The sequence below is a fragment of the Dermacentor albipictus genome, unplaced genomic scaffold, assembly GCF_038994185.2.
Source record: "Dermacentor albipictus isolate Rhodes 1998 colony unplaced genomic scaffold, USDA_Dalb.pri_finalv2 scaffold_14, whole genome shotgun sequence".
NCBI classification, from domain to species: Eukaryota; Metazoa; Arthropoda; class Arachnida; order Ixodida; family Ixodidae; genus Dermacentor; species Dermacentor albipictus.
Window position 1 is genome coordinate 5516435 of NW_027225568.1, and position 18571 is coordinate 5535005.

Consider the following 18571-nt stretch of genomic DNA (forward strand, 5'->3'; position numbering starts at 1 on the left):
CGGCAGCGCTGTACCAGATTAACGAGACCCGAGCGAGAAAGCTTTTCACGCAACTTTGTGAAACAATCCAAAACTTCTTTTCCGCTTCGCATAAGCTTGTGCAATATTTCTGGGAAATTAACTAATGTGTCAGTGTAACCGCACATGTAAGTCCACAGGACTGTGTGCCCCATCTTACCAAATAAAACAAAGCGGATACGCAGCCATTCCCGCAGATGGTATGATTTTGATCAGCGGCCGATTTTGAGGAGGCCGGTTGCGCGTTGCTGGTGCCGCGTCGTCACGGCACAATTATAACAATTGGCCACGTCGACTTTAATATACCGGTGTCGGTGCTATCAGTATTGCCGGCTTCAGAAAAGCACGATTGAATACCGCGCAAGAGAAAAGTGCAGTGTACGCCACCGATGCGAAGCTGACATTTTAAAGGGCCGCAACGGAAAGTGCTTCTGTTGCGACTTCAGAACTCTTGGCCGTCGCGACCGAATGTTTCTGTTGCGATGTCAGAATTGCTGTCGTAACGCCAAAAATGTCTGTCGCAGCTACAGAAACGTTAGGAACTTCTGTCGTACAACAGAAATTTCTGTATTTGCAGCAGGAATTCCTGTTGTCTTTTTCAACTGGGCAGGACCGGGAATCGGTTTGAAATTCGCAGCTATCATATCGCAGTTTGGTCTGTAAATGTTCCGAGGTGTTCACGCAATTTCTGTAGAGCTTGATAATGGCCCAATTTAGCACTAGGGGTTAAATTGTCAGGATGTCGAACAATAAAAAAGCTCCTCCCCAGTTATATTCAAGCATTAAACTGGTATGCACGATGCCATCCAGTATAGTTGCCACAAAGCTCCAGATTAAACCAGCTTTTGTGACAAACAGGCGACCCTATATGGTGCCACTGCGTCCAGTATAAGCCAGTTTAGTTGCAAACAGGGCTCCTGTTAAGACCCATTTCTGCGTGAACTGGTCATGCCTATACCTGCTTGCATGCCAAACGGGAACCCGTTCAGACCTGTTCGTGTGTGAACTGGTCCTGTTTATACCTCTTTGAATGCCAAACGGGACCCCATTCAGACCTGTTCGTGTGTAAACTGGTCCAGTTTATACCTGTTTGAATGCCAAACGGGACCCCGTTCAGACCTGTTCGTGTGTAAACTGGTCCAGTTTATACCTGTTTGCATGCCAAACGGGACCCCGTTCAAACCTGTTCATGTGTAAACTGGTCCTGTTTATACCTGTTTGTTGCTAAACAGGTCCCTGTTAGAACCAGTTTAAACCTGTATAACCCAGTTTGAATTTAAATAGGATTTTCCAATAGGGCTCCCATGCAGTCTTAACCTTCTTTAACTGGGCGGCGATGTACACAGTAATCGGCCCCTGTGTCGACTAAGGCAGTGACTGGGTGGCCGTCTAGAAGTACGTCGAGGTCGGTGGTTCTTTGTCTGGCGTTGCAGTTGGGTCTTGGCGTCGGATCACGGCTGCGTCGTGTTGAACTGAAGCTGGAACGTTGCGTCGTCAAGTCGTCTTTCGTTGGTGTAGTCTTGGCTTCGCGACTTCTTCGGGACGGCGGCGTGTCGTCATTAGGTCGTCGAGATGATTTCTTCGTCATGTTCGTCGACGGCGGAGGATCTTCGTCAGTTCGACGAACAGCAACCGCACCTCCATCGGTTGCTGCTTTTAGTTTTCCGGATACGGGCTCGCTGACCGGCCCCGGGCTGGGCCAGTGTATGGTCGGCGCTGCGGCGACAGGTAGCGGCCTGGTGATGGCGAACGCGACGGTCGTCGAGAGCTCCATTGAGTATCGGCGAGGTAGTCGGCGATGTCACGTGGGCGCTCTCCAAGCTTTGGACGCGGCGCGTTGACGGCGAACCCTCTCAGTCCCATGTCGCGGTATGGGCATCGGCGGTATACGTGACCCGCTTCCCCGCAGTGGTAGCAGAGTGGGCGGTGGTCAGGAGCGCGCCAAACGTCGGTCTTCCTCGGGTAGCTCCGCTGGGCGACGGGTGGGCGCGCTGTCGGCGGCGGCGGCGGTGGTCGACGGAATTGCGGCGTTACAGGGCCCTGGCGCGGTCGCTGAGGTGGGCCTTGACGGCGTACGACGGCGGCGTAGGTCATCGCTTCGGGTTGGGGTTGCGGTAATTGAGGTTGCACCTCCGGAACTCCAAGCGACCTCTGAACCTCATCTTTGACGATGTCAGCGATCGAGGCCACTTGAGGCTGCGACGACGGGAAGATCTTCTGAAGCTCCTCTCGTACGACTGCCCTGATAGCCTCCCGCAGGTCTTCGGAGGCCAGTGATTGAACTCCGGCATAGTTTGTAGCGTTGGTGCGGCGGTCGAATTGCCGGTTTCGCATCTTGAGTGTCTTCTCGATGCTAGTAGCCTCGCGAAGAAACTCGTCGACAGTCTTCGGCGGGTTTCGTACCATACCGGCGAAAAGTTCCTCCTTAACACCACGCATTAGTAGCCGGACTTTCTTTTCCTCGGACATTTCCGGGTCGGCGAGGCGGAATAGGCGGCTCATTTCTTCTGTAAAAATCGCCGTGGTCTCGTTGGGCAGCTGCACTCGGGTTTCCAGTAGTGCTTGGGCGCGTTCTCGGCGAACGACGCTTGTGAATGTCTTCAGGAAGGCGCTTCGGAAAAGGTCCCAGGTCGTTAACGTGGCTTCTCTGTTCTCGAACCACGTCCTGGCAGCGTCTTCCAATGCGAAGAAGACATGTCGCAGTTTGTCGTCGCTGTTCCAGCTGTTAAATGCAGCGACCCTCTCGTACGTCTCGAGCCAGGTTTCCGGGTCCTCGAATGTTGAACCGCGGAACGTGGGGGGCTCCCTGGGCTGCTGCAGCACGACGGGGGATGCTGGGGCTGCCATTGGGGAGGACTTGGTGGCAATCTTCATGCTCGTCTCAGGTAGGAGTCCGTGCTCTGGGGGCAGTCCTTGCAGCCGGCGGCTAGCTCGCTGGTTTTGGGCGACGTTGGTTTTGTCCTTGGGCTTCGGACTTGGATCGCGGCTTTGCGGGGGCGTTCGGTACATGAACGCACAAGCACCTCCACCAGATGTCACGTGGTAGTGACGGTAAAGAGAGAACACAGTAGCAGTACTGTGAAAGACAAAACTAGCTTTTATTGGGCGAACCTGTGCCCACAAAACAGGCTACACATAAAGCACAACGATAGCGGCGAACACAGTCGGCGATCGTCGAAAAATCTGATCAGCGGGTCAAGCGCGTCGGCTTTTATAGAGCACTCGTGGAATGTTCCAGACTAATCGTTCGGACCCGCGTGCCTTCCACAAAGTTCTACACCATTCGCGTTACGCGATGAAATCAGATAAAACAAGGTTCGGCGACAACAGACAGCCGGGTAGAAGCATCGATAACTTTCCAGAAACATCGGATACATTCAGGCGCATCCCTCGCTGTGCGATTACAGTTGTTAAGCGGCGAAACGTGGTCGCCCGATAAAGATAAGTACACGTGTCAGTTAATCAGAAATCAGGATATGTTTTTCAGTTCCCGAATGCATAGGTCACGTCGTCCACTGTGCACGATATAACATCAAATCGAAGTTAGAACTGTGATTATCATCCAATGAACATTGGACATGAACATTGGACATAAGGTACTACAGCACGACGCTGTACCTGATAAACCTACAACTTCCCGTGAGAATCGCAGTGAATCGCAATGAAATTGTGATTAGACGTGGTATTTGTCCGGTGGTATATTCTTCCGTAAAATGGAGCGCCTCCGTCCATTCTTGAGATAAAGCCCCAATATGTTTCGTTGCCACGCAACGTCATGGAACAGTAGCAGAGTCTACGCAGACCTTTCGAACTTGAAAAAATTTGTTTTTCTTCGCTTTGTCATTGCCACGGCTAAAATGCATTAAGACTTTAGGCCGCGAGGGTATACACAGATGTGAATAGGACCACAGTCCTGCCTTTATATACTTTACGATATTTTATGGCTGCGTATACTCTGAAGGCCGCCGAGCTCGCGAGAAACGTTGCGTTTTAACAAAGCTTGCTTTATAATGTACAGTGGAATGAAAATTTGAAACGTTGTAAAAGCAGGATGGGTAAATTGTAATTACGAAGAATATACCGTATTCGCAAGCTACTGGAAAGATATTCGATATTCGATTCGAATTTGCTACTAGCACTATTAGCTTCGTATTTGATTTAGTCTCAAGCACTGCTTATCGAACACCCCTGCGTCCGACTGCAAACCTTCCTTTGCAAGCACTTCTGCTTTTGACAGGATCTAGCAGCCTACTCGGAGAGCCCTCGCCAGCCGACTGCTGTGGGCCAAGACACAGTGCCTTCATCATTCTGGCCTACGGATGTATCGCCATTTTTATGGACACGGTAAGAATCGTCCGGTTCTCATCTTTCGAATGTACGCAACGGTGTGTGCACTGGAACAGCTTGCGCAATTAGAACGAAAATCTTGAGAGGAAGCTTTTAGATCCTCGGAAAGTACGATTAGATCATTTCAATGCAAGCAAAACGCAGAAATGCTTTTATGAGACACTCGGTGAAGCGATTTGGTGCATTCTAGCGAAATCATAATTTTTCTTTCTTTTGCAAGTCATTCACGTGACACTAAACTATCGTTATCGCTTGATACTTAGGCACACATACTTAGCCTTATTTGCTCTAGTGCATCGGACAACTCAAACGTCCAAATCCGAAACAGATCCAAGTATATCATTCGTAAGCAGGGGTGCTTTTATGTGTTTTTACGCCTGCATTCTGGACATCGTGATATTCGTCATATTGTGAATATTGTCGTTATTCTGAGAAGGTTGCTACAACCTCTGTGATTGGTTCGAAAGGCCGGCATTAAGAAATTTGTCGGTATTGCGTAATTTGACGAAGTTCATCGTAATGCACCGGGAGGAATATTGGAACTCTCGATTGAGAAAGGTGAGACGCATTTACTCTGCATTGAGCTGGCAGCGCAGCGTTCCTATTGGTTACTAAAATTTTAATACGCTAAAGTCATCAAAAGGTTATGTGAGCTTCTTGAGCTTGTCCAAAATAAATTTGATTGTGTACCCCTATTCTCGCTTGCTCGGAGCAATGCTGTAGATAGCTTTTAGTACCAATGCACTGAAAATGTTGCCCTGTGGGTCTATAGTTTCGTAACGTCAAAGAAAGCGCCGTGTGCTCCCAGGGCGCGTTTCCATTTCCGGCAAAATTCATTGCCGGCAAAATTCAAGTGAGAACTCTGATACTAATGTCTATGGAAACTTCAAGCATGGCGATCACGCCAGGAAGAAAATGATGGTGTTTCCTGGACCTAATTCTTGCGATTTCAGTTTGTAAATTTTCAGCAAGAAATTGAGTCTAAAGGGGCTCTGAACCACCTCAAGGCTTGGTGAAATAACATGCTCCGCGGGTAGCATGCGCTGCTGTGAACATCTCAGCCAAGTTTTGCTGTCGTACAAGGTGCGTGGAGCTTGCAAGTGGATCGCACAGTCCTTTCTCTCAAACGATCTTTTTTCAACAGAACACCCTGTCCTCAGTCTTGTAGACGCACTATTTCCTCATCGGATGCACCATTAGGTCATTAGGTCACCTTAGGCGTCTGCTATTGGCCAGTAGCTGACATCAAGCTGCGGTCGGCTGCAAGGCGTAGATACCGCGGCCGCCACCGGGTGCCGCCACGAGTCCACTGGCTGAGCGCACTGCGGCTCGCTGAGGACAACCACGTTTGGTTTACGTTTAGCGCGTCTTAGACACCAAAGGCGGAAGTCGTGACGTCTACGTTGACATACAAAACAAACTTTGCACTGCGCTCCACGCTGACATTTAGAAGGCGGAGCGCTGTGGGCATGCCCCATTGCACCGTAGTCTTCACAATGCACGGCATTGAAGCACGAACAGGAGCACAGTGGAGGCCGTCTTTGATTGACAATAGCTCCGCTTCTGCTGAAAGTATTGAGGTACTTTTTGCGGCAAATTTGCGTCATCGCTGCGTACTCTCTGTCACCAGTGGTGCATTTGTAGCTTGGAGCGTCATTCGTAAACTTGCGACACTAATTTTTCGCACTGTTCTCAATACTTCGAGACAGCATCAACACGCGGACACTATTTTCGCTAAATTTAAGGCTTCGAACGGTATTATTGTCTTCAGTGGTAAAAAGTAAAAAAACCTGACTTCATCATCATTGCTGTGGCAGTTTGCTTATTGTCTATTTACCACCTACAAACTATTCTGCTTTCGAACGCGGCACATGGCTTCCTTTCGGGCACAAAATGTGCAAGGTACGAGTTGTACAAATAAAAAAAAATTGTGCTTACCTTGAAAAGCTCGAGTAAGAATCACTGATTCTATCCGATCAGTACGGACCGATACGAAACGCAACGAAATTATACATTTGTCATTACAAAGGGTCGAGGAAAACGACGAAGCCAGACCAGAATGGACAACTGATTGGGCTTTATCTGTAAATATATATGCAATGCAGAACGTGTGTAATAAACAAATTTTCGGTCTACCATTGGCACCAAAGGGCACCTTTTGTTTCCTTTAATCAAGAACGAGAAAAGGTATTTGTTTTGTTCTGTATTATATTCGGCAAATTTGCATCCCGTGTGCGGTGTGTGCGTATACTTGAAACATTAAGTTTAGAGAACCGAACAATTTCCTATTGAGAATTTGGTCCTCCACTAAAATCGTTTGTATTCAGAAATCAGGATATGTTTTTCAGTTCCCGAATGCATAGGTCACGTCGTCCACTGTGCACGATATAACATCAAATCGAAGTTAGAACTGTGATTATCATCCAATGAACATTGGACATGAACATTGGACATAAGATACTACAGCACGACGCTGTACCTGATAAACCTACAACTTGCCGTGAGAATCGCAGTGAATCGCAATGAAATTGTGATTAGACGTGGTATTTGTCCGGTGGTATATTCTTCCGTAAAATGGAGCGCCTCCGTCCATTCTTGAGATAAAGCCCCAATATGTTTCGTTGCCACGCAACGTCATGGAACAGTAGCAGAGTCTACGCAGACCTTTCGAACTTGAAAAAATTTGTTTTTCTTCGCTTTGTCATTGCCACGGCTAAAATGCATTAAGACTTTAGGCCGCGAGGGTATACACAGATGTGAATAGGACCACAGTCCTGCCTTTATATACTTTACGACATTTTATGGCTGCGTATACTCTGAAGATCGCCGAGCTCGAGAGAAACGTTGCGTTTTAACAAAGCTTGCTTTATAATGTACAGTGGAATGAAAATTTGAAACGTTGTAAAAGCAGGATGGGTAAATTGTAATTACGAAGAATATACCGTATTCGCAAGCTACTGGAAAGATATTCGATATTCGATTCGAATTTGCTACTAGCACTATTAGCTTCGTATTTGATTTAGTCTCAAGCACTGCTTATCGAACACCCCTGCGTCCGACTGCAAACCTTCCTTTGCAAGCACTTCTGCTTTTGACAGGATCTAGCAGCCTACTCGGAGAGCCCTCGCCAGCCGACTGCTGTGGGCCAAGACACAGTGCCTTCATCATTCTGGCCTACGGATGTATCGCCATTTTTATGGACACGGTAAGAATCGTCCGGTTCTCATCTTTCGAATGTACGCAACGGTGTGTGCACTGGAACAGCTTGCGCAATTAGAACGAAAATCTTGAGAGGAAGCTTTTAGATCCTCGGAAAGTACGATTAGATCATTTCAATGCAAGCAAAACGCAGAAATGCTTTTATGAGACACTCGGTGAAGCGATTTGGTGCATTCTAGCGAAATCATAATTTTTCTTTCTTTTGCAAGTCATTCACGTGACACTAAACTATCGTTATCGCTTGATACTTAGACACACATACTTAGCCTTATTTGCTGTAGTGCATCGGACAACTCAAACGTCCAAATCCGAAACAGATCCATGTATATCATTCGTAAGCAGGGGTGCTTTTATGTGTTTTTACGCCTGCATTCTGGACATCGTGATATTCGTCATATTGTGAATATTGTCGTTATTCTGAGAAGGTTGCTACAACCTCTGTGATTAGTTCGAAAGGCCGAGATTAAGAAATTTGTCGGTATTGCGTAATTTGACGAAGTTCATCGTAATGCACCGGGAGGAATATTGGAACTCTCGATTGAGAAAAGTGAGACGCATTTACTCTGCATTGAGCCGGCAGCGCAGCGTTCCTATTTGTTACTAAAATTTTAATACGCTAAAGTCATCAAACGGTTATGTGAACTTCTTGAGCTTGTCCAAAATAAATTTGATTGTGTACCCATATTCTCGCTTGCTCGGAGCAATGCTGTAGATAGCTTTTAGTACCAATGCACTGAAAATGTTGCCCTGTGGGTCTATAGTTTCGTAACGTCAAAGAAAGCGCCGTGTGCTCCCAGGGCGCGTTTCCGTTTCCGGCAAAATTCATTGCCGGCAAAATTCAAGTGAGAACTCTGATACTAATGTCTATGGAAACTTCAAGCATGGCGATCACGCCAGGAAGAAAATGATGGTGTTTCCTGGACTTAATTCTTGCGATTTCAGTTTGTAAATTTTCAGCAAGAAATTGAGTCTAAAGGGGCTCTGAACCACCTCAAGGCTTGGTGAAATAACATGCTCCGCGGGAAGCATGCGCTGCTGTGAACATCTCAGCCAAGTTTTGCTGTCGTACAAGGTGCGTGGAGCTTGCAAGTGGATCGCACAGTCCTTTCTCTCAAACGATCTTTTTTCAACAGAACACCCTGTCCTCAGTCTTTTAGACGCACTATTTCCTCATCGGATGCACCATTAGGTCATTAGGTCACCTTAGGCGTCTGTTATTGGCCAGTAGCTGACATCAAGCTGCGGTCGGCTACAAGGCGTAGATACCGCGGCCGCCACCGGGTGCTGCCACGAGTCCACTGGCTGAGCGCACTGCGGCTCGCTGAGGACAACCACGTTTGGGTTACGTTTAGCGCGTCTTAGACACCAAAGGAGAAGTCGTGACGTCTACGTTGACATACAAAACAAACTTTGCACTGCGCTCCACGCTGACATTTAGAAGGCGGAGCGCTGTGGGCATGCCCCATTGCACCGTAGTCTTCACAATGCACGGCATTGAAGCAGGAACAGGAGCACAGTGGAGGCCGTCTTTGATTGACAATAGCTCCGCTTCTGCTGAAAGTATTGAGGTACTTTTTGCGGCAAATTATTTATGAAATAGATCATTTTCACTTCATTTTCTACACTTGATGAAAAGTGGTTCAGAGAGCTCTTATGGTGCAGCAATTTGAAATGAGATGCACGTGCTCAGGGCCTTATTTAGGAATGATAAAGGCAGACAAAGCGAAGTAAGCAGGGCCCGAGTAGTATTCGAAGCCACAAGCGCGAAGGCCAGACGAATAGTCGTTATTTCATAGTTATCTAAATGATCGTAGCGCTCAAATTCCATCTAGTAAATTCAGCTACAAACTATAGTTCAACCTGACAAGGGCTCTGGCACTCGTGTTCTCTGCTTTGATGGCAGCCGTCTGCTGATGCATCTACCTCGGCGAATTATGCGCCATCATTGTTGTCTTGGAGCAACAAACTCAACACTTACTGTAGAAGCCGAAAGAAAGGATCACTGCGAAGAAGGCCAGTTCGCTTCCTGAGAACTGTACGGAAACTGTTTGCCGTAGCTTTCCAGTTAAGGATGGGTGAAGAACTGACATGTCGCAGCGGCGTCACAGGCGTGTCAGCTGACATGTCACAGGCGTGGCAGTGATAGCTGGTCAATGTTTGGCAACACGATAAGAAAACTTTTTGCGCGACAGAATTGCTACTGGCATTCAGACGAGACGTCAAGCGTCATCTTTTGCAATACTCTGCATTTTCCTTTCTTTGCACTTTATTGCATGTCGTTACGCCACGCCACCATTAAAACCGTGGTTGGCCTCGCGGTGTGAGGAAATTCAAGAAGGGTTAGTGGAAAAAAAGTTTGTGTAACTTGACCTCAGTTCCCACTGCAAGAAAACTTTTGCGTTATGACATCCGGGATATCCTGTCATGGTACGAAATGTTCTGCTTCATTACTTATGGCGGTAATTTCCGTTTTGTCGTCGCAAACTTTAACCCTGCAAAAGTATAGTGTACGTTTCGGTTTATTGTTTCAAGACGAAGCCATATCAGCCCAAATCTTCGTATATCGTTTTTTTTTCTTTGACTACAGTGGATTCTCACTAAGAGAAACACGTCAAATGCGGCGATGGGATAGTATGGCTAAGGGGTGTTAACGATTCTTACAGATTAGAAATTTGTAAAAAAAAAGGTCGTTTTTATCTTTGGGAACTACAAAGTACCGAATGTGCGTAGATGTAATAAATCCAGCGATTAGAGCACGCGGAAGAGGTGGAGGAGTTATGGTACTCCTGAGTCGCTCCCTATCGAGCGTTAACGACCTTGATGCGCTGTGTTTGAAGCAGATGTTGTGGCTATTCTGAGCCTAATCAAGGATATATTTCTCTTCCTCGCAGGAACTTTATGTGTGGTTTTGGATGTCGGAATTCCCACACCATGTTGCACTTCATGAACTTAGTGAGTAAGATAGCAAGCTGTATAGCAAGATAAATAGCTAGCAAACAAATTTATCTACTGAGCATCTCTCCAATGGCAGCGTAACAATGGCACGATTAGCTGCCTCTAGATATTTCAGCACGAAACTCAGGTCAAAATGTCAGGCTAGCTTGTTCCCAAAGTCGCCTGGGTTTTGAAATGTCAAGCGATGATGTTGATGAGGATTTTGTGGCATCCCCTTTAGAACCGGACGCTGAAAAATAGTCACCTAGCGGGTTTGAAATAATGCTATATGCTGTAAATGCTTTTCATTCTCAAATCTTATATACATCTCTTCAATCTTTTTTTATATTTTCAAAACTTGTATATCTACCTTGTACCCAGGGCTGGGCAAAATACCTTGCAATTGTATCATGATACTATACAGCATACTCGAGCAAGAACTATTTAGCTACAGATTCAAGATACTACCGCAATTATTGTATCCAATACGGTACCTTATATTTGTATGTAAAAGTATTTCGATATATTCGCCCATTTCTTATTTCAAATACATTTAATGTAGCAGCAACCTTGTATGCACATGTGACATGTTTGCTTGGACATTTTTTAACTAAGACCAACCTTCTTTCATTGGAATGAAATGGCCGTTAGCGTATGTCAGAATATTTGTCTATCTTGCTCAACGAATATTTTCATTCCGAAACAGTTCATTGGGGTTGATTAACCTGCTCAACATGAAAGCTCTTTGTACGCTGCGCAGTCAACGGTTTTCGCCTGTCGCTTTTGTAATCGATAGGAGTCGGTGCTCTGCTTGCGGATACAGCTAGCGCGTCGCTATCTACTGTCAAGAACATCAGTAAGAAGCCTCTGCACGATGGCTCAACTACAGTTGTGGACTCTTACGCCTGCAGTAACCCTCGTAGCAATTCTTTTTTTGACGCACCGTGTATACAGAAAGCACATAAAGGTGCATTGACCATTTGTGATCTACTTACCAGCTAGTGTACAGTGTTCGTTATCGACACATTCATTAGCGTACAATCCGTCTAGGTTCCTTCTCATGCGAGAAAACTTGTGCAGCCCAAAAACGTTTCATGCGTGTTGTAGTGGCGCAAGGCGTCGCAGCATACCACCGCTATTCACATTACTGCTACATGTAGCTCCGCTTACCTGGCGATTTGTAACCGTAAGAAATCTAAAGGGGGAGCTAAAGAAAAGTAAAAATATATCTAAATAACATAGCAAGGCGTTTCCGTACCACACAATCGCAGTGAATACGTAGAATAACGATGCAGTCGGCACCACTAATAGCTATGACGTTTAAGAGTGAAGTATATTGTCAACTTACTTGTTAAGGTCAGACAATAAAAAAATTCAGCGCCCTTTGAATTGCAGGTGGCTTAGGCGGTGACCGGATGACTCTTCCGCCCACTTTCAGTGCAAGCGCTTACAGGGCTTGGCGTAGCTGACGTCAAATGTTGACTGGTACGCAGACGCCTCCTGGTGGTGTTCTTAATTCCTCTGGTATTTTGTGCAGGACACCTGCAATGTTTGTCGCCTCCACGCACACGCATTTCGGAGGCCGTCAAGGGATGCCTCAAAATTTTTTCGCTGAGCGCATGATTCCTGCTCTTCTTTTTCGCTTAGGCGCCGCCGACTTAGTGAAACACCCAATTTTAAAACATCGCTTGAATATTACCGCAGTCACTATAACACCGGTAATATTACTTTTGTGAACCTCTCGCGAAGTAAAATTTGCCCATGAGGAGAGCTATCGGGGCCTGTTGGTATAGCATATCTTATTTTGTTGTACCACAAGCTGCACGACAAGGAGAGCAGCAGCGCTGTATCAAATGTGCTTTTCTGTTGTCCTCGTCGTTCAGCTTACGCTACAACCAAAATAAGATAAAGCTTCCAACTGCGGCATTTGCACGCTACAAAACCTGACAGGATTATAAATGTCATAGGGAGAAGAGCAGTATTATCTGCATTCCCGCCCATTTACGGTTGTCCGGTTACTTGGAAAGTGTACTTGGAGTACATGGCACTGCCTTTAAATTGCCGACGAGGAATCTAGGTTTTGTCTGGACACCTGCTCGGTGCTTTGTGTGCTAGACGAGTGCTCGCTTCATTTGGAGGAACTCGACAAAAGCTGCCGTTCGTATTGACGCTAGGGAAAAAAACACACACCTGGTTGTATTGGCACGACGTGACTGAACTTTCTTTTCAGGAAAATGAGATAACTACGAAGTTTACGGCTGTACATCGGCAATGAAAAACGACAGAAGTCTTTAAGCCATACCTAATATACCGTTTAGATCTAAGAAAATTAACGATAATTTAAATTAATAAAGATAATTAGTAAGGAAATTAAAGATAACTCCGAATATTGAATTACAATTTTCTTACGAAGCTCGCTCAAGCTAGCAACCCCTGGTACACGCCTCCTTGCCTACAACACTATTATTAGAACAATCTTAGAATATGCAGTAATTATCTGGGACCCTTTTACAAAGGTAAACATAAATAAACTTGAACGAATCCAAAAGAAAGCAGTAAGGTTTATATATAACACTTACGGGCGAGCATCAGTCAGTGACCTCCTCAAGAAAAGCGGTTTACCCTCTATTCTTAACAGAAATCGCATATGTCGCTTAAAGTTTTTCTATCAATTAATTAATAATAATCTCAAAGTTGACACTTCCAATATCCTTACCTATTCCTCGGGGTACCAAACTAGAAATCGCCATTCTCTTTCTATAACACCATTAAATCCGCGAGTTAATTGTTTTAAATATTCCTTTTTTCTAAGGACCATCACTGATTGGAATAACCTCACGGATGATGTTGTCAGACAGACATCATTACATTCATTTCAAGAGCATTTGAATTGATTGCTGTTAATTGACCTAGTCGCTGTATTCTCTTGTTGAATCTCTATGTGCAATTTTGTTTTCTTTGTGTCTGTAATTCTGTATCTCACACAATGTTTCCCACCTGCTATGATCTTGTGTACAAGATCGCAGTATTCATAAAAAAAACTAAACATGGCAACATGATTTTCATTTTAGGGAGGGGAAGACGCCGAATGTTGCTTTGGATAATACTGGGCGAAAAAGTGACAAATTAGTGGATTAATAAAGTACTTCTCGCCGGTTGCTTTCCCATTGCGTGTGGCTCTGATACACTGTAGTTGTGTAAGTAGATAGATGTTGGGGATTCCGCATGCCTGGCCTTGAGGAATTTCTTCCTCGCACGAAAGGGTGTGCCGTTAGGGATGCTGTGAACTCCCAAATTTCGCTCTAGCACAAAATATACTTTGTAGATGAGGAATAGAGAAATTATCCACCATATTTTAGTACAAAGCTTCAAAGGAAGCTCATACGACTCTCTCGAAGGAAGTATCACAGTTGCAGAAAAATTTTGTCTCATTCTTGGGATAGAACGGCAAATTGTATTTTATTAGTTTCGTTTGTATAGCTTCCTAGATATAATCCAAAGATAAATAACTGAAATTGACGCCCAATGCCGCTTCAGTTGGCCAAGCACTGGCAAGAAATTTTGCAACGAGCTCGCAGTGTCTCGTTGAGGAAAGCAGAGGTGTGCACAGCTACCTTTAGTTGCCACTAGCGGTCAGAAAACAGAAAAAAAGCACGCAATAATTTCACCCACATTTTTTGAGCCGATGTTTATTTTTGTGCAAAATACAGAATAAGGGAGCGTCGTCGCCGAGAGAATGCTTCGTCATTTGGTCCCTAAATACATTCATAATTAGGGGCTGCACCCACGCGCATTGAGCGAGAAAATCCTGCGTATGCCTGCCGCAAAGGCTAGTTGCGTCGGTCGGAGGTGTAGCCGCATATTGGTTGAATGCATAGAGTTTCGAAATAAAAACCTTAAACAGAAATATGGCGCTAGTGTCTAAGGGGGATCTCATGAGCGTTGCCTCAACCTACATGGGAATGATGGGAAGTACAGGCTTCGGATCGACTTCAATCTTTAGACCAGTGGCATTTGCTTCCGGCGCAGTAAACGAAGCTACACTCAAGCGTTATTGCAAAAACTCTAATTTTGTTTCTTCAGTATCCTATATAATGTACGACACGTTACATAAACTTTGTATGACTTTGAGATTGAAGCACGATTTACTATGGTTTATCAACAGGGCACACCAAGGTTGGCATTCTTGTGCGATTCACTTCCCGATTTAACGCCAGAGAACACTTACTTAGTTATTTTTACAACACCAATAACAACCATGCATGTACTTATACAAAGATACTCATAAAGTATTTACGGAAATGTAAATGTTGCATTGTGAGAAAGTGTAGCGCCCTTCAGAGGAATGCTACAAGTGTAGTCATCTAAGATGCCTGCTCGTTGCAAACGCGAGACTTGTCTTGCAGACGACAGGCACTTGCGAACTCTCTCGCTCTTTCGAAAGGCTGCGTCGGCCGTCACGATTGCTGAACGTCGTCAAGTACTTTAAAGCACATCTTCTGCACTTCTAGCAGGGACGCTTGTGGGCTCTTTCCAGTAAGCTTCATTATATTTTATATTGACGTATCGCTTCCGAGGCGTTATGGCGTGGCTTTGCACATACCCATTTTGCGACATTAGAAAAATTCCTGGAAGTAGCAACCTTTACTACCACATGTAAGTTTGTGTTCTCAAAGTCCTGAAAGACGCATTTCAATGAGCACATAAACGAGCAATGCATAATGAAGCCCTAAAAAAGATTGGATTCTCAAGCCACTAGAAGTAGAACTGTCTATGTCTTGTATCAGTAGTGCCTTTTTTTCAATTGTGAAGTTTCGTAAAGAACGTAACGCTATAGGGCCAACCTAACGCGCTTTACAATGTTGTCTCTTTTCTCGCCAGGGCGTCGACACCACACCGCGAGAGAAACATCGGCCCAGCCGCTGGCCAAGCGCGCTATCGCCACTTCGAGCAACATAAAAAAGGCAGGGAGCTTTGCGTGGCACCGTCCCACTGCGGGTTATAGCAATTGCGTCTGAAGCGAAACCAAAACTGCCAAAAAATACTAAACTACTTGGCCAGTTAACAGAATGCCAATCCGTAGCCTGTACTTCCCATCATTACCGTGATGGTTGAACGATTGCAGCTCCAGATTTCCCTCTAGTTATACTAATATGAAAGCCTATGTTTGAATGGAAAACTGGCGCGAATTCTCCATATTGTATATTATAGGTTGTCGTGATTCGTCACTTTTCAGGATTTGACAAGATGGCGATTGAAAATGTGAACACATGAGGGCTCTAAGCCCTTAAGACGTCACAAAATTCAAGTGAATGAGGGCAAATGAAAAGGAAGAAAAAAGCATTCACGCCTGCATAAAAAATATAAGGTTGCCAGCAGCGCACGCTTTCATAGAATATTATGAGCTGAAGTCAGCGCCGAAAGTTTACGGGCTGCCAAGATACTGAAAACGCGCGATTTCTGAGCGGTTTGTAATCTTATAGCATGTAAAACCCCCCGCATGACTCTAATCTGCATAAACATTTTAAATATTTCAAAAATATTAATCATGGCGATTTCCGTGGCAAAACCAAGATCTCATTGATGCACGCCATACTGGGGGACTCCAAAATTTGGACCACCTGGGATTCTTTTACGTGCACCTAAATCTAAGTATGCACCGGTGTTTTCGCAATTCGCCCCCTTCGCAATGCAGCCACCGGGATGCTTTCAAGTATTTAAACCCGGAAGGCTGCGTGCTTAAGCCGTGGAAATATCCCGCTTTTCTTCACTTGCCGCGGTAGGCAACTGGTACGCGAACGCCCGCTGTACTTTGTAGCCGTGTTGCAGAATCCCGCGAGGAAGCTCGGAAACTGGAGGTGTGGTCTACCTGAGCGTGAAGACCAAGACTTTGATCCGGTCTAAATACACGGGAACGCAGCAATCTTTTCTCGGCAACCGACGCACCGATTTTGATGACGTGTGTTACAATCTAGAAAAGCCTGGCCCTGAATCAGCATTATGGTTCCCAGTATTTCCGGAATTTACCTTTCTCTGCAAAAAAAATAAATACATAAATAATTGAAGCATGTCCGGTGATTGAGTCATAGAAGCATTTCTACTTATTACGAGTGTTTGAAGAAAATTTGACTTTGGGGCGCCGAAGTGCACTCTTCAAAGTTGTCTGCTTGTATCACAGCGGGCGCCTAATGCTACACACACTTTTGCTGATAGCTGTCAGGGTTGCTTCGAAGAAGGCGAGTCGACACTGAGCAAAGGAGCCCGAAGCTGAGGAGGCAGACACGATTGGTGAGAACTGTTCGGGAAATCTTTTTAATGGTCACATGGCAAGAGTAGGGACGTACGATCATTTCTCCCAACAATCCGGGGAATATTAGTGCCCTAAAATGTCGCACATTGTTAGAAATGAGTCCCGAAATTTTCGCTGTGAATTTCAATAAGGCGACAAGGCGGCTCGTGACAGCAAGATGCCACAGTGGACATAAAATTGTTGCCACGCCGATATATCATCCGTTGTGATGACAGAACGTGTGCGGTCGATTTTGTTAGAATCTATTTTCATTCAGTTTTTTGGAGCCTTTCGCCAGATTACATGATGCCGCGCTGTCGTTGCGGGAGGGATCAACTATGCACTCGTCTCGACCTCTCAGAGGAAATCCATAAGGGAAAGCAAGTTTACAAAGTTTTGGCCAGGAAATTAGTATAACAAAACTTTTGACCGAGGATGTGCCGAAGAACAAGAAATATTTGTTTTTACGGTATCAAACGGGTTAATAAACGACAACGACGGGCTAATATTACTCGGCGCTCTGTGACTGAGCTTCAGGAACTGTTGCTACTTATCATTCTAACCTAGAAAGATTATTTAGAACACAACCGCAGCCTCTAGCAAGACGCGAAAGATGAGTAGGGCGTAGTGATAAAGAAACTCAAGAACAATCTAGTTTGTTTATCAGTTTACTGGAAAAGGACAAATGTTGTAGTTTTTTGTTAGTGAACAATTTAAACAATCTCCGATTCCTTGACATTTAACGGTGTGGCTTGAACCCAGCGCAAAGCACCGAATAGGGGGGCGTCAAGTCTATGGTTAGCGGAAAGAGGAACAAATTAACTACCGCTAAAGCTATTGCAAAACGCCACCAACGCACTTCCCTTTCCACACTGAGTTTGGAACTGCATTCGCTGGATGAAAATATATTGGCTCGGCCGAACTGCTATTCTGCATGAGGTGAGGTTTAAGCACATGTTATTCTAATCCGCAGAAAACGTATCTCCTCATTGTAGCAATTCCTTGTGCCGTATCGGATGTCGAGGAATATTACAATTGTTCGTGCACAGAGACGATAAGGAACTCACTAGTCCTCAATATGCTTGGTTGGCCAATGTAGACCTCAAATTATATAGACGCGTCTATACATTGTCTAATATATGCAGAAGCTACAGAACCTATAAGCATGGAGGGTGCTCTTAGACGTTTCACCCTGCGCATTTTGCAGCTTGATTGCTTTTGATTTAAAACGCATACAATGGAATAAATACTCTGATCTATTACGACAACAGCTGCACGTCAAATCACAAGTTGACTGCGCACTTTTATGCTTCCAGTATACGGCGTGCTAAGTCTTGTTCGCGCCACGTGTGGTGTACTGTGCCGATCGGTTGCAAACAGGTTCAGATCTGCGACGCCCGCCATGTGATAATTACGTCATATTTATTGACCTAAGTGCATGCCTAATGTTAAAGCAAATTACGTGAGGCATACCTGAATTATTATTCTGCATATTTGACCGAGCACTTTTTCTTGGTGCACGCTTGCAATGAGGGAAGTCTTGCTGTAATGAGAAAATGTTTACTTTAACGGAGTCGCGTAGAGTCATTATAAAGTTTTGCCCAAAACGTAATGCAGAGAATTCAACGTTTTATACAAGCTGTATCGGTAAATTGTTTTTCTCGTAAGGAATTCAGTCTGTAATACAAAAAGCTGGATCTGTGAAATTCTTCTTTGATGGTTTAGAAACTTTATGCTAGGATCGATCACATGGTCCTGAATGGC

General features: G+C 45.1%; 1 protein-coding gene across 1 annotated transcript in view; it reads left to right on the forward strand.

The window, feature by feature from the left end:
- Window positions 1-18571, forward strand: part of LOC139051707 (uncharacterized) — a 133879-nt gene that overhangs the window by 33597 nt on the left and 81711 nt on the right. The window contains exons 6-7 of the mRNA XM_070528674.1: window positions 4256-4362; window positions 7464-7570. Coding sequence (XP_070384775.1) covers window positions 4338-4362; window positions 7464-7570 — 132 coding nt within the window. The 5' untranslated portion in view covers window positions 4256-4337. The remainder of the gene's footprint in view (window positions 1-4255; window positions 4363-7463; window positions 7571-18571) is intronic.